Below are 15,829 nucleotides of genomic sequence, written 5' to 3' on the forward strand. Positions count from 1 at the left end.
GTGCATATGCTGCTCCTATATTTTTCTTGGCCTGCCAGACCTGGGTTTAACAGCAGCTGTGCCTGTGGCCTTCCATTTCCTGATTACATTCCTTACAGTTGAAACTGACAGTTTAAACCTCTGAGATAGCTTTTTGTAGCCTTCCCCTAAACCATGATACTGAACAATCTTTGTTTTCAGATCTTCTGAGAGTTGCTTTGAGGATCCCATGCTTTCACTCTTCAGTGGAGAGTCAAAGGGAAGCACAACTTGCAATTGACCACCTTAAATACCTTTTCTCATGATTGGACACACCTGTCTATGAAGTTCAAGGCTTAACGAGCTAATCCAACCAATTTGGTGTTGCAAGTAATTGAGCATTGAGTATTGAGCAGTTACATGCATTCAAATCAGCAAAATTACAAGGGGACCCACATTTGTGCACATCCAGTTTTTCACATTTGATTTAATTTCATACAACTAAATACTGTTTCACTAAAAATCTTTGTTCGGAAAACACCCCAGCACTCAGATGTTCATAGGAAATGAAAGACATACCACTGTTATCTTTTTTTTGTTGAAAGTGGAGTAAATTATTATGCAGGCTGAGAGGGGTTCCCAAACTTTTTCATATGACTGTATACACATATGTTAAAAAAGAAAAACCTTTTCATGGATTGTACTTACTTTTTCACATGACTGTATGGCTATTTTTCTTTCTCTTCCTTTGACATTTCATGCACTAAAGTTTCTTTCAAATATAATAACTATTTACAAACAATGAGTGTGTTTTCATAGGCAGTCTGACTTATTAATCCTTTTTGTGTATTAATTGGCTCAGTTAATAATAATTTAAGCAAAAAGTTTGACAAACTGGAAAACAAAAACTTAAAGCTTCCTCTAAGGGCCTTACCACATTCAAATGAAAAGGTGGACTAAAATAATTTTAATTTTTAATTCTTGCGGAAAAAAAACAAATTCTAGAAATTATGAAATTAAAACTAATACCTTACATTTTGCAAACTAATACATTTTTAAAGTAGAGTTTCTAGTTTAAGGAAGCACTGTAAGTTTTTCAGCAAAGAAATTTTGAAATGTTTGAAAATTAATATCTTTCAGATTATAGTCATACCACCTCTGAAATCCACAATGTTTTTTGGAATTCTGGATTAAAATGACTAAAATATCACTTTAAATTATATGCTGTCACTGACTCACCCAGGCAATCCAATGCTCAAATGTTTACTAACAAATGATTTCTTTTCTGCCATCAGATATTTTTATAAATGTTTTATTAAACTAGGTTGTAGAGTGTATTATGAAGTTTTTGAGGCTTACCAGTAATGTACTGTATATTGGGTTCGTCTACTCCCGCCTTTGAAGATCAACATGCACACAGATACATGCACATACTGTGGTGATACTATGCAGATAAAATCTTGAGCGGTGACAATTGCCCGTCATTCCGCAATATTCCACATAGGACTCTCTTCATAGGAACTCACTATCACCAGCACTAACAAACATGTGTATGCCCTCATGACACGCTTAAAAGAGTAACTCTGTTGGCTATATGCCACTTGCTAACCAAATTATGTCTTGCTTTTACCACAGTTGTTCTAATTATTGAGACGCTGAATAGCCTTGATAAATCCTGTGGGCATTTTTGCACACACTTGTTACCCTCTTATTTCAATCAGTCTGCATAAATGAAAAGAATAGAAAATGTAAAATCAATGTTTTATTAAAATATGACAATACCAAATTGAAGAAAATATAATAGAAAATAAAATAGGTAGTACAATCTGGATAAAAACAGTCTCAAAGCTTACTGAAAATCAGAAATATCAAGCTTATTGAAAATTACAGATCACAAATATATATAGGAAGAATTTACAAGAATGGATGTATACAATGCCTGTAATTAAATTCCTGTCAGTTCAGTTCGTCCTGATTTGTTTAAACAAAATAATTAAAAATGTAATTTAAACAATCTGTTGTTGGAAAAATAGATTTTCCACTCCAGGTCATAGAGTTATAGTGTACCATATGTCTGTGCTGTGAAACAAGACACACTAACTGGAAGCACACCCATACAATCCCTGTGAGTTCACTTATTGCAAAATTCAGCCACTTATTCATTTGAAAGGGGCATGATGGACTGTGGTCTGCTTAATGAATCCTGCCTGACTACACAACCTTAGAAACATGAGATAAGTATTAGCTTGTACTATTTGTATTGTTTCAAATTTGCTTATATTTCAAATAGCAGAACTATGAAATGGGTTTAATGCTGAAATAGAAGCTGTTTTGTGGTGTAGTCAGATCGGGAAGACTCAATACCATCTTAAAGTATACTTATAGCTCAGTACTGTGAGAACAGTATCACTTTGAATCTGACTGTTCCTGAATCATTGTATTATGTTGATAGATAGATAGATAGATACTTTATTAATCCCAAGGGGAAATTCACATAAACATGAAGTAAAATAATATAGGCAGGTAATTTATCCAAAAAGAAAACGAATTGTGAGAAAAACGTTTAATTTGTACACCATTTCAAAATCAGTTATGTTGTATAGTCATGATGAATCTCCATGGCTTTTGGATATGGCATTGAATCTTGCAATAAAAGATGTTTAAAGTCTACTATTAAAGCATGTAAATGTCTAATCTATATGAAAAAAGTGTCCTAAGTTTATAATAACTGAACCACAGAATCCAGATATACTGTATTTAATTTAAAACTATACTGCTGAAAAATGTGTCCACTCAGTGTTTTCTATCATCCATTGCAATTGCATTGGACATTGATATAATTATTCATTTAAATGTTTGAGGTTTAAACCTTTTGCCTCATCTACTGTCATAATTCTTTCTGCTATCAATGATCTTGACCCCCTCTCCCAACCTCCAAACCTTAACGATCTTTGTCATACATTCATCATTACGTAGTATGATAATCCAACATTCTTTTACACAATCTTTTGAAATAAACTACTAATAGGCAATAACAAGTTGAAAGTGTGGCTGGAAATGCATTTCAAACATCTTAAAAAGAATCATAGGTGTCTGAAAATGCATAAAGATATCTTAAAAAGATTCTAAGCTATCGTGAAATGATGCACTGCTCATTTTCAGATATGTGAAATGCATTTTAGTATACCTTGAGGTATGTTCTTATACATTGTGAGTTACCTTACAATAAATGTTTTGGCATTTTTAAGCATGTTAGATAGAATTCAAAATATTTCAAAATAACTTTTGTAAAATTGCCTGTGTTTTCAAAGGGTTTTCCTGTCTAATTTAAGATATCTTGAAATGTACCTCACATATCTCAGAATGGTGTGCCTGTTATTTTAAGATATCTGGAAGTGTAATCAAAATATTACAAATGTATTTCAGATATTTTCATATTGATTTAAGTCTAGGATACCTAAAATACATATTTAATTCTGCAGAGTTATATTCTGATGATACATTAACATCAGGTTGAATCTTTATAAACATTCTCAAGGGTTTGACTGGGAGGATTTGACCATTTGTGAGTGTGTCTTGTGATGAACTGGTGTCTTATCCAGGCTGTTCCCTTCTTTTCACCCAGTGCTACCAGGAGAGTCTCTGGCCTGACCACTAATCTTAAGTTAAATTAATTGGGTTTAATAGTGTTATGTTATGCTACCATGTGCAAATTATGAAGCAAACATTATCAATGTATGTATCAAGTCCCCATGTATTTATCTTTTTCCTTTTTATGTCAATTGTTTAAAAAAAAAAAAAGTTGCATAATAGTAATATTAGTGACTCTTGGCAGCACTGCATTATATACCTTTGTAGGTGGCAATCTGTTTACCGTCTCCATTTTAAAACAATTGCCTTCTTCTTTTCAGAATGTGCGTAGGCTCCTCCAGCATCCAAAAGTCACTAAATTAGATGCAGCACGGCTAGTGATGCTATATGCTCTGCGCTATGAGAAACACAGCAGCAATAACCTCCCAGGACTAATGGAGGACTTGAACAGAAAAGGGGTATCGGAAGAATACAGAAAGGTATGGCCTGCATTTAACCAGATTCATTAAGCTAAATATTTTATTTATTTACCTTGGCTTACCAACTTTAATTTTGAGAAGTTTTAACAATATACTCTGCTGACATCAAGATAATTCTAAGGTTGTAGTGTGTGTAGCTGTCCATCAAGACTATAGCCTGTTAGGTTTGAGAATATGTTTAGGTTTATCATAATATAAACTGACTCCTCTATGAGATTCATTGCAGTGATTGCTTGTGATTGATACGGGAGATGTAAAATTAAGATGTAATTTTACATCTGTTAGTGTACTGCAAGTATATATTAGAGAGAGAAAGTATGCAAATACAGAGCATAAAAATTCCCAGTATTTCTACTTTTGTATGAAAAAGCAATCACAATGTGAATGTCTCTACTTGTGATGAAGACAACTGTAGGTCTAAATCAAAATTAAAAGAATTTGCTGTCTTAATAAACAAATAAAGAACGTTTACAAATAAGTTATGCATTTACCCTGTTTAATTTTTTCAAAGTTTACTTGATCAACAAAATATGAGATCAGTTCTAATTAAGATATTTAACATTTAACTTTGAGCCTTCAGAAGGCTTAATTTTTTCTTAAGTAGATTACTGTAGAATCCGGAATATAAACTGAAAATTTCGTCCTAGATTTTTAGCTTGGATTTTGGGGGTCGGCTTATACAACGAGATGATGAAACCACAGCGATGAAGAAGTACGTTTGCATGCCGGTACTTTAAATTAAATAAAGAATTTATTCAAAAAAGTGTTTTAGTTGTTGATTTTATTAATAAAATTTATAATAAATTATCGGGAAGCTTAAAATAAAATACCGACTGTAAATGCCACTATAAAAAATCCTTGAATGAAGAAATTGCCAGTCCTCTTACCGCTGCCGTACAGTAATTAAGATGAATGAGTATCGTAATTGAATTTAAAGATTAGGATTAGTAAGATTTGATGAATAATTAGTTACTGTTCGGCATAGTAAGGTTCGATCCATTATGAAACAAAAAAAAAGATTTTATATTTAATGTATAATTATCATTTTATTTACAATGATCCCGGATAAATTATTATCCAATAGCACAGAGCAATTGAATACTGTTCACAAATAACTTCATAACAATACATGATTAATAATTCATATCAATTAGTTTACTAATTATCAGTTGAATAACAATTATATTGTCTTTGAGACACAATTGCCGCAGGTATATACACAATCGCTGACTAATTGTCATAGTTCAATCACTATGTAAACACTGAAACTCTCGTATACACTAATATATATGAATTTAATACTTACTACGCATTCAAATCCATTGAATTCCTCATCATCACTATCCTCCCCAACGAATAACACATTCCAGTCCTCTGGACAAATCATATCATCATACATGATGTACTCCTTGGTATCGTCGATAAGTTGGGCGAGAGGCACATCATCATCATCCATAACATATCATCTTCCGTACCATCCATGGCATTACTGATGGAACAGTTTTTTTTTTTTTATTAATTTTATTACAATCCATACATAGCAATCAAGTTTTTACAAAAAGAAGAATTATGTTAAGAACAGATCGATCCCCACCCCTGAGAGAGAGAGAGCAAGTCAAACTGCATAAAATTTAAGGCTTGTAAACATACCTAAATTAATAAATTCTCTGTGCTTTATAAACTTATTTTAAAATATTACTGATTAGATCCTGCCATGTTTTGAAAAAAAGTCTGTACGGATCCTCTGAGTATTTGATTTTTTCCAATTTCAAATAATATAACACATCGGTTTCCCACTGACTTAAAAGAGGAGAGTTTGGGTTCTTCCAGTTTATCAGAATAAGTCTGCGTGCCAAGAGTGTAGTGAATGCAATCACAATTTGTTTGTCCTTCTCCACTTTAAGCCCCTCTGGAAGAACCCCAAACATAGCTGTTAATGTTAGGTTAGGAGGGATTGTGAGTCCAAGGCTGTCTGAGAGGTAATTAAAAATTTTATGTATTACCAGGTATGTTTTTATTCACCAATAATGTTTTTAAAAATATAATACTGGTATACATAAACATTTACAGTCGACCCTTGATATACGACTGGCCTGACATGCGAACAACTTGATTTACGACCAAAATTTTTGTTTTGATTTACGACCAACATTTTGCGTTACGACCCTAATGCGGTCACGTGTATCCGCTTGCGCGATTGTAAACAAACAACCGAGAGCGTTAGTAAGCGTCAGTCGGAGCCCAGATACATGTGTTTGTGTATGTTTGTGGATGTAATTTCGGTCATTGCAGTGATTTTATCTATATATATATATATATATATAATTCACTAAGACCATGCAAGCAAGACACATAATTGCTAAGGAAGGAAGAGAAGGTAACGAAGGTAAAGAAAGCGATCAAAATCGAAACAAAGATGGAAATTGTGTGGAATTGTGAGAGTGCTGTTCGTGTGACCGATCTTGCTAATATGTACTGCATGTTGAAATCCACCATCTCAACAATTTTACAAAGAAAAGATTTGCATAAGGAGGCTCCTTCTAAACAATAACCACCTTGCGTTTCATTCTCCTCCTCCTCCCTTCCTGCAGCCCAAAGATGTCAAATTAAATGGTGAGTACATTATGAAATTGTTGTTTCTAGAATAGAATAGAATAGAATGCCTTTTATTGTCACTATACACATGTACAATAAGATTAAAGCAGCTCCTTCAGTGCAGACATATGTGTAGAACACAACAAGTAAATAAACAAATGGTGCGAAAAGATGCAAAGAAGTTGCAAAAAAAAAGTTCTGTATAGGGCTTGTATGGTTGTTTCATTAGCCTTAGCATAACGCCGGATCTGCGGCCCTGCTTCTGCTTCCTTTCCCTCCTCCATCTACGTCGTCTCCTAGACCCGATAACAATCCACAGAGAGCTCCCTGGTCTCGCTATGTTGTCTGGGATGTTGTGTGTGTGATGAAACACACTCGAAACAGATGTCTGGCTCTGGACACCGATGTCTATAAGGTTCTGACAGGCGTAGCGGATGTTCGCTGAACCGATCGTGCACAAACAAGCAAAAAAAAAAAGTACAAAAACAACAAAAAAGTGCACTGAAAAGGAGAGCCTTGAGCCGCTGCTACCATGCGCGCTGCCATGCTCCTAGCTTACCGTAGATCCCGGAATACAAGCCGACTCGGTATATTAGCCGACCCCCTTCTCTCCCTACTAAATTACATGTATTTGCCGATGATTGGTATTTAAGCCGACCCCCTTCTCCAAGCAAAATTTTTTTAATTTCCTTAAAAGTGTCTCTTCAGGTATATTTATCATGTTTATCGGCGAGAATTTGAGACTGCCGGCATTTTTGAAGGAAACCAGGAAGTGATTGCGGAGAAGTTTGGTAAAATGAAACCTTTGTGTTGAAACTATATACGCAAATATGATACATCGGCGGGTGGATTTCCAGAGACTCGTTATAAATTTGATTAACTTAAATATGTAATACAGTGGACCCTTGACTTACGAACTTAATTCGTTCGCGAAGGCTAACCCATAATGCGTTCCGAACCTCTCACTGCAACACTTACTTAACCTTTTCATAATAAAAAAGGGTTGTATAATGTGCATAATTTACCAAAACACCAATAATTTTTCTAATGTGCTAACCAAAAAGTTATAAAAAGTGCCTAGCCTACCAGAAGTAGGCTAGATTAAGCTAGGAGCATGGCGGCACGCATGGTAGCAGCAGCTCAGGGCTCTCCTTTTCAGTGCACTTTTTTTTTTTTTCCTGGTTTGTGCACGATCGGTTCGGCGAACATCTGCTACACCCGTCAGAACCTTATAGACATCGGTGTCCAGAGCCAGACATCTGTTTCGAGTGTTTTTCATCACACGCACAACATCCCAGACATCATAGCGAGACCAGCGGGCTCTCTGTGGATTGTTGTCGGGTCTAGGAGACGACACAGACGGAGGAGGGAAAGAAAGCAGAAGCAGGGCTGCATATCCGGCGTTATGCTAAGGCTAAAAAAACAACCATACAAGCCCTATGCAGAACTTTTTCTTTGCACTGAAGGAGCTGCTTTTAATCTAGAAACAACAATTTCATACTGTGCTCACCATTTAATTTGACATCTTTGGGCTGCAGGAAGGGAAGAGGAGGAGAATGAAACGGAAGGTGGTTATATTATATCATATTATATCAAATTTCCACACAATTTCCATCTTCATTTCGTTTGTGATCGCTTTCTTTACCTTCTCTTCCTTCCTTAGCAATTATGTGTCTTGCTTACATGGTCTTAATGAATTATACATATATACAGGCAAATCACTGCAATGACCGAAATTACATCCACAAACACATGTATCTGGGCTCCGACTGACGTTACTAACGCTCTCGGTTGTTTGTTTACAATCGCGCAAGCGGATACACGTGACCGCATCCGGTCGTAAATCAAAACAAAAATTTTTATTTTAAACTTCCCGATAATTTATTATAAATTATATTAATAAAATCAACAACTAAAACACTTTTTTTAATAAATTCTTTATTTCATTTAAAGTACCGGCATGCAAAGTTACTTCATCTGAAAGATGGCTCTATGGTTTCGTCATTATTTACTTCCGTATTCATCGGCAAAACCGGCATTGCGCTGGAAATCTTGAATCTGAAACTATACTTGTTGTATAAACCGACCCCCAAACTCCAAGCCAAAAATCTAGGACGAAATTCTTGGCTTATATAACGGGATCTACGGTAATCTAGCTTACTTCTGGTAGGCTAGGCAATTTTTATAACTTTTTGGTTAGTACATGGTGTTTTGGTAAATTGTGCACATTATACAACCCTTTTTATTATGAAAAGGTTAACAACAACATTTATTTATATAGCACGTTTTCATACAAAAAGTAGCTCAAAATGCTTTACATAATAAAGAATAGAAAAATAAAAGACACAATAAGAAAACAAAATAAGTAAGTGTTGCAGTGGGAGGTTCAGAATGCATTATGGGTATTCCCATTATTTCTTATAGGAAAAATAGTCTTGACTTACAACCAACTTGAGTTACAACCAGCCCTCACAAACGAATTAAGTTCGCAAGTCAAGGGTCCACTGTATTACATATTTAAGTTAATCAAATTTATAACGAGTCTCCGGAAATCCACCAGCCGATGTACCGTATTTGTGTATATAGTTTCAACACAAAGGTTTCATTTTACCAAACTTCTCTGCAATCACTTCCTGGTTTCCATCAAAAATGCCTGCAGTCTCAAATTCTCGCCGATAAACATGATAAATATACCTGAAGAGACACTTTTAAGGAAATTTAGAAAATTTTGCTTGGAGAAGGGGGTCGGCTTAAATACCGGTCATTGGCAAATACATGTAATTTAGTAGGTAGAAAAGGGGGTTGGCTTATATACCGAGTTGGCTTATATTCCAGGATCTATGGTATACACTATTTTTCAAATAGAGTGCATTTTAAGAAATGTTTATGTACAATTATGTTTTGCTAATTAAAACTTTGGGTTAAGTTGATATTTATTTATATATTACCACTATATATATTTTATAGTTACCTGCTTCAAACATTCAGTACCCAAATCTTAAATTAAATAATAGATGGTTAATATGAAGAAGAAATAATAAGATCATGATCACATAAAGACCAAAATTAATCTTGCATACACAAATAAAAATGGACTGCTTTGTGGCTTCTGCTTTAATACAGTAATAATGGTCTTTAGGTTCAAAATTTAACACTTTTCTGTTTGCTTTTTTTTTTTTTTTTTTAATTTTCTGGATCAGATTTTCACCAAAAACACCAAGAATCCTTCAAAGAAAGTAACAGACGGTTAAAGAAGATTCAGAATATTACTTTTGAGAGTACAATTTAATTAGTCACTGAGAAACTAAAATGTATTGCACCTCACACTCTTTGAGTATATGTATCCAAGTTAAGTGGTGAAAGATACTATGTTTAAACCAAGATCAATATTTTCTTTCTTCCAAATCACTTTCTTCATCCTTTAAGATAAGTGTGAAGTTTCTGTAACTTTGTAGATTGCTTAGTCAAATAAAAGATATTGATTTCTTTGGGAAGGATACAAACACAATGATTATTGTAGAAAGAAGTAGAAAGTTTTAGTAGATGACGACTTTCTTTTTTCATTTTGTATTTTTAAGTAGTAACTTAGCCTGCACTTTCTTCTTAGCTATCCTAATGTGTTATTTGTGCCAGTACTGTACTTGAGAAACCTTTGCACAAAAGCAGTAATCTTGAAATTGATGTCTGAAAAACTGCATTTTGTCAGCTTAAGTTATTTTAAATTTCTTTTTTAATCGGAGTGTTTACTTCAGGTCTCTGTTGGCTTATATTAGAAATAGCAAAATACCCGCGCTTCGCAGAGGAGAAGTAGTATGTTAAAGAAGCAATGAAAAAGAAAAGGAAACATTTTGAAAATAACGTAACATGATTGTCAATGTAATTGTTTTGTCACTGTTGTGAGTGGTGAGTGTTGCTGTCATATATATATATATATATTTACACACACACATAAACATATATATACATATCTATACATATACACATATATATATACACACACACACATATATACATACATATATATATCTACATATATACACATACATATACATACACACATACATACATACACACACATATATACACACAAATACATATATATATACACACATACACACACACACACACACATATATATACATATACATACATATCTACATATATACACACACAGCTATTTCGTATCAGTGCAATACGCTGCTTGTTAAAAGGATAACTCCGCTCTTACGTGCAAGTCTGCGTGGATATTATGAACTATCGTATTTGTTCAAGTTCTATTTAATTTTAAATAGAAGGAATTTTTATTTAGTCGACAGAAATATCTTTGGTAGGAATGGTAAAAACAGACATGAATATTATTCGTGAATAAATCAACTCAAACCTTAAACAACTTATAATATTTTGCTCTCCATAAAAATATATCCTGTCTAAATTATACAAGTTAGAAATAAAGTAAACGTTAAAAGAACAAACATTCAAATTTCTTTACTCTTATGTAATTTTATATAAAAAATAAACTTAGATTTTAAATATCCCAAAAGATTTTGCTCTCCATAAAAATATATCCTGTCAAAATTATACAAATTCAAATATGAACATGCTGCATAACAAAACCTGGAAATATAAATAAAATGTGTTCCTTTCAGCAATAACAAATCAAATCATTCAGTTGTCTTTGCTCATATGTCATTTTAGAGCTGGACGCCTGGCATCTTTTTGGCAACAAGTTCGTTTATGTTTGGTGTGAGGTTCTGTGTTGTGGAGATTCTCAGGATGGATTGCAGGTGCTCATCAGTGAGGCGACTCCTGTGTGCTGTTTTGTTAGTCTTTATCACTGAGAAGAGCTTCTCACACAGATATGTGCTACCAAACATGCACAAGGTTCGAGCCGCATGTAGACGGACTTTTTGTTCTTCAAAGTCACCAAAGCGCCGTGCAAACTCAGTGCGCTCAGTTTATCAGCAAAGTGCGTATTTGGGAACACCGTAGTGACGACTTGGTTTAACATTACTTGGCAACAGGGAAAGTGGGGCAAGTTGCACTGGTGCATTTGTGTCTCCCATAAAAGCAGCTTCACTTGAAATCACTTTGTGATTGTGCACGGTAAAAGCGTCCGCTGAAGTGTCAGATTCTTATTTAATTCTTCTGCTTTCTGTATCTTCTGCATTGCATTCAGGTCTTTCAGGTTACCCTGATGTTTTGTCTCATAGTGCCGTCTTAGATTAAATTCTGTAATTACAGCCACATTAGCTCCACAAATGAGACACACGGGTTCAGTAAACATATACTCAGCCTCCCATCGGTTTTAAAGGCTCTATTTTCAGAATCAACTTTTCTCTTCAGCATCGTGTGAGCTAGCTTCGCAATAACTTGCAGCATCATAAGCTAGACTTGATTAGCGCGTAAGTGTTGGCAAGGCAGCTGAAGCGCTGCATTATGGGATCTGTAGTTTATTGTGTTACCAGCGCTTCATATACCGGGCCATTAATAACAATAATACAGTATATAAAATGATCTGGGGCGGATATAATTACGCGGGCGGATGTGGCCCGCGCCCTTGAGTTTGACACATATGGACTAAATAGAACTTGAAAAGATATATTTTTCAAATGTGATCGCAAATTCAGATAGAGTTGGCCACTACAGCCTGCATGCCTCAATAAGTCATCCTCCCTCGCTCTTACTTTTTACCGTTCATCTAATGAATACACTGAGTATGGCTTTACCAAAACAATCATTGATGGCGAATAAAGTATCCATTATTGAGTATGTAGATCGGGTATATATATATATATATATATATATATATACCCGCGTATCGCAGCGAGTAGTGTGTTAAAAAGCTAGAAAAGAAAAGGGAACATTTTAAAAATAGCGTAACATGACTGTCAATATACAGTATTTGTTTTGTGAGTGTTACTGAGTGTTGCTGTCATCAAGGATTTGATTATCATTATTTCTTTCAATCAGGTTCGTATTTGTAGGATGTGTTGTGTTCAAGTTACATTCCGTGTTTGTCAATCGTTGTAAAGATGACAGGTTTCATTCATCGATTCGTTTCTTACTGCATCAATAAACAGCTCGTCTTCTTCTTTATCTGAGACCTGACACACTGCATGCACGGGTTTTTTACACTGTCTTCCTTTAGCGGGACATTGACTTTTTCCACGTGTGCTTTGTTTCCACAGTAGCTGGATTTATGAATATGCTTGTATGTATCAGGCGCTTCATATTTTTGCTGCCTTTTCAATTGTGTAATTCGTTTTTGTTCAGCCTCTTTGGAACTGTTGCTTTTTCTGTGCACTCGTCAGTTCACGTGAGCCGCTCGGTGTACATGCATCGAAGGTTCCCAGCTGTGCTGGTGCCATCTCGTGCTATGTCCATGGCTGTATTTAATGTTACCTTAGTCCTGGCACTTAAAACTTTCTCTGCAGTTTAAGCTGAGTTTGTGCCAAACACCACCCTGACCATCTCATCTTCCTCTGCATAAGCACAGTCCTTCACCCGTGAATATTTACCCGTGGCAGTTTGCTATTGGATTGCCGCTGACGGACGGCCTTATATGGGCAGGCACTAAATTACAAGCCAGCGCAGCCTGTCTATGAACTTAATTTAAAGTGTAGGTTTACATCGTGCTTTGTTTCAGTAGCAGAACTCATGAATATGGTTGTATATGTCACTCGCTTCGCTTCTTATTGTTTAGCTGCCTTCTCAATTATATAATGCATGTTTTCTTCAGCCTTTTGGGTCTTCCTGGTTTTCTATGTACTGCGTGATTACGTGGAAGGCGTGATGATGTCACACGAAACTCCACCCCCACGGGTTTCAAGCTCATCTCCATTACAGTAAATGGAGAAAAACAGCTTCCAGTTATGACCATTACGCATAGAATTTTGATATGAAACCTGCCCAACTTTTGTAAGGAAGCTGTAAGGAATAACCTGCCAAATTTCAGCCTTCTACCTACGGGAAGTTGGAGAATTAGTGATGAGTCAGTCAGTCAGTGGCGGCGGTGAGCGGCGGTGAGTGAGTGAGTGAGTGAGTGAGTGAGTGAGTGAGTGAGTGAGTGAGTGAGTGAGTGAGTGAGTGAGTGAGTGAGTGAGTGAGTGAGTGAGGGCTTTGCCGTTTATTAGTATAGATTAATAAAAAGTGTGGCTTACGTTGAGTGCTGACTGTGATGGCAGTGGATGCTTTTGCTCCAATCACCCCATGTTTTTAACCCCTTCCATTATTTCACCCCTCAACAACAGCTACTTATCTAAACTATTGGAAGATCTTATTCACCAGTCCGCATCAAAAAATGTCCCAGGTGTAACACAGAAATTGTTCAGAATCCTTTGATTCACTGAAGAAAATCTCCAAAACCTCTGGTAGATGTCCGCGAGTTAGGCTTCACATGCTGAGAGATAATGAAAGATCTGCCTATGGAATGTAGATATGCTCTTGATGCCAATATGAAAGCACACTTTACAGAACTGCAAGCTAAAATTACCAGCATTAAGTCTGATAAATCCCAAATCAAAAAATAGCTTTCAGGATAAGGAAACACTACCTTAGAAACTGAAAAGGATAATCAAATATTCTCTGAGCACTCAGATTCAGCAAAGCCCTATGTTTTCCTCATATGGATCCTGATATAGGTGGACTAAAAGCTGAAACCTTCTATGTATGTGGCTTTATACCATTTAGTCCTTGGTTGTTCTGGTATATATTGTATGTACACTGCAAGAATCTTCTAAGGAAGTATTATTTGTACTGTTATTGAAGTGTTTTGCCTTCCGCTAATCTCACTGTGCCAGGGTTTTAATGTTAATTCCCTCCCATAGAAATTGCTTGTTAATTTAGTTTTGACTTTAGCAGTTATATTTAATCTTTTGTTTGGGTTTGTATGTAATTGCTTATCTGTGAGTGAGGGAGGGGATGATTGTTCTAAGGGTAATTTCTGTTCTGTTTAAGCTTACTGTGACCCTTTTGCTGCAGTTGTTTTATCAATCAATCAATCAATTAATCAAAATCTTTATTGTCATTGTAGCAATAAGACATTGTACAATGTAGAGAAAAGTCAAGCAAAATGACACCTTTTCTTGGCTAACTAAAAAGATTACAATATGCAAGCTTTCGAGGCAACTCAGGCCCCTTCTTCAGGCAAGATGTATTGTATTGTAAACATGAAGGTGCACTAGGTCAGATTGACCACTTAGCAGCAGTTAATATGTTGATGGCTGAAGGATAGAAACTGTTTCTCAGTCTATTTATCTTAGTTTTTATGGATCTGAAACGTCTGCCTGAAGGCAGGCATTCAAACAATGCATGTCCTGGGTGTGATGGGTCCTGAAGAATTTTCTTGACGTTCCTGAGACAACAGGAACTGTGTAGTCCTTCTGGTGAGGGGAGAGGACAGCCGGCTACCCGCTGGGCGACTTTAATGACCCTGTGCTAGTGTGCAGCTGGAGAACCACGTACAGAGACAGTAGGCCAGGATGCTCTCTACTGTGCAGCGATAAAAGGACACCAGCAGTTTCACAGGGATGTTGTTCTTCCCGAGAACCCTCAGGAAGTATAGTCTCTTTTGGGCATTCTTCACTACCTCAGTAGTGTGTGTTCCCCAGGTCAAGTCCTCCCTAATGGTGACTCCCAAGAAGCGGAAGTCTGAGACCGTCTTTACACAGTTCCCATTGATGATGAGTGGCTGGATGTGTCTGCCTTCTTCCTGAAGTCCATGATGAGCTCCTTGGTCTTGGCTATATTTAGGAGCAAGTTGTTATTCCTACACCACGTTGTCAGCTGCTCCACCTCATCCCTATAGGCGGACTCTTAACCAACGCCCATCCCCCCCGAGATGAGCGCTGGTACCATGGTATCATCAGCGTACTTAACAATGGTGTTACTGTGGTGGGCAGGAATGCAATTGTGGGTGTAGAGGGTATAGAGCAGGGGGCTCAGCTCACAGCCCTGTGGGGAGCCAGTGCTGAGGCTGATGGGTGTGGAGAAGTAGGGGCCCACTCTAACCCTCTGAGTGCAATCACTCAGGAAGTCCTTGATCCAAAGGCAGGTGGAGTGTGGAAGTCCTATGTCTGTCAATTTGGTCACCAGTCTGTGGGGTAAGATGGTATTCAAGGCAGAGCTGAAGTCTATGAAGAGCAGCCATGTGTAGCTCCCCTGCTCCTCCAGATGGGACAGAACAGCATGGAGAACAGTTGGCACAT

General features: G+C 36.4%; 1 protein-coding gene across 1 annotated transcript in view; it reads left to right on the plus strand.

The window, feature by feature from the left end:
- Positions 1–15,829, plus strand: part of vps45 (vacuolar protein sorting 45 homolog) — a 264,689-nt gene that overhangs the window by 128,195 nt on the left and 120,665 nt on the right. The window contains exon 11 of the mRNA XM_039763131.1: positions 3,870–4,028. Coding sequence (XP_039619065.1) covers positions 3,870–4,028 — 159 coding nt within the window. The remainder of the gene's footprint in view (positions 1–3,869; positions 4,029–15,829) is intronic.

The sequence above is a fragment of the Polypterus senegalus genome, chromosome 1 (genome assembly GCF_016835505.1).
Source record: "Polypterus senegalus isolate Bchr_013 chromosome 1, ASM1683550v1, whole genome shotgun sequence".
Lineage (NCBI taxonomy): Eukaryota > Metazoa > Chordata > Cladistia > Polypteriformes > Polypteridae > Polypterus > Polypterus senegalus.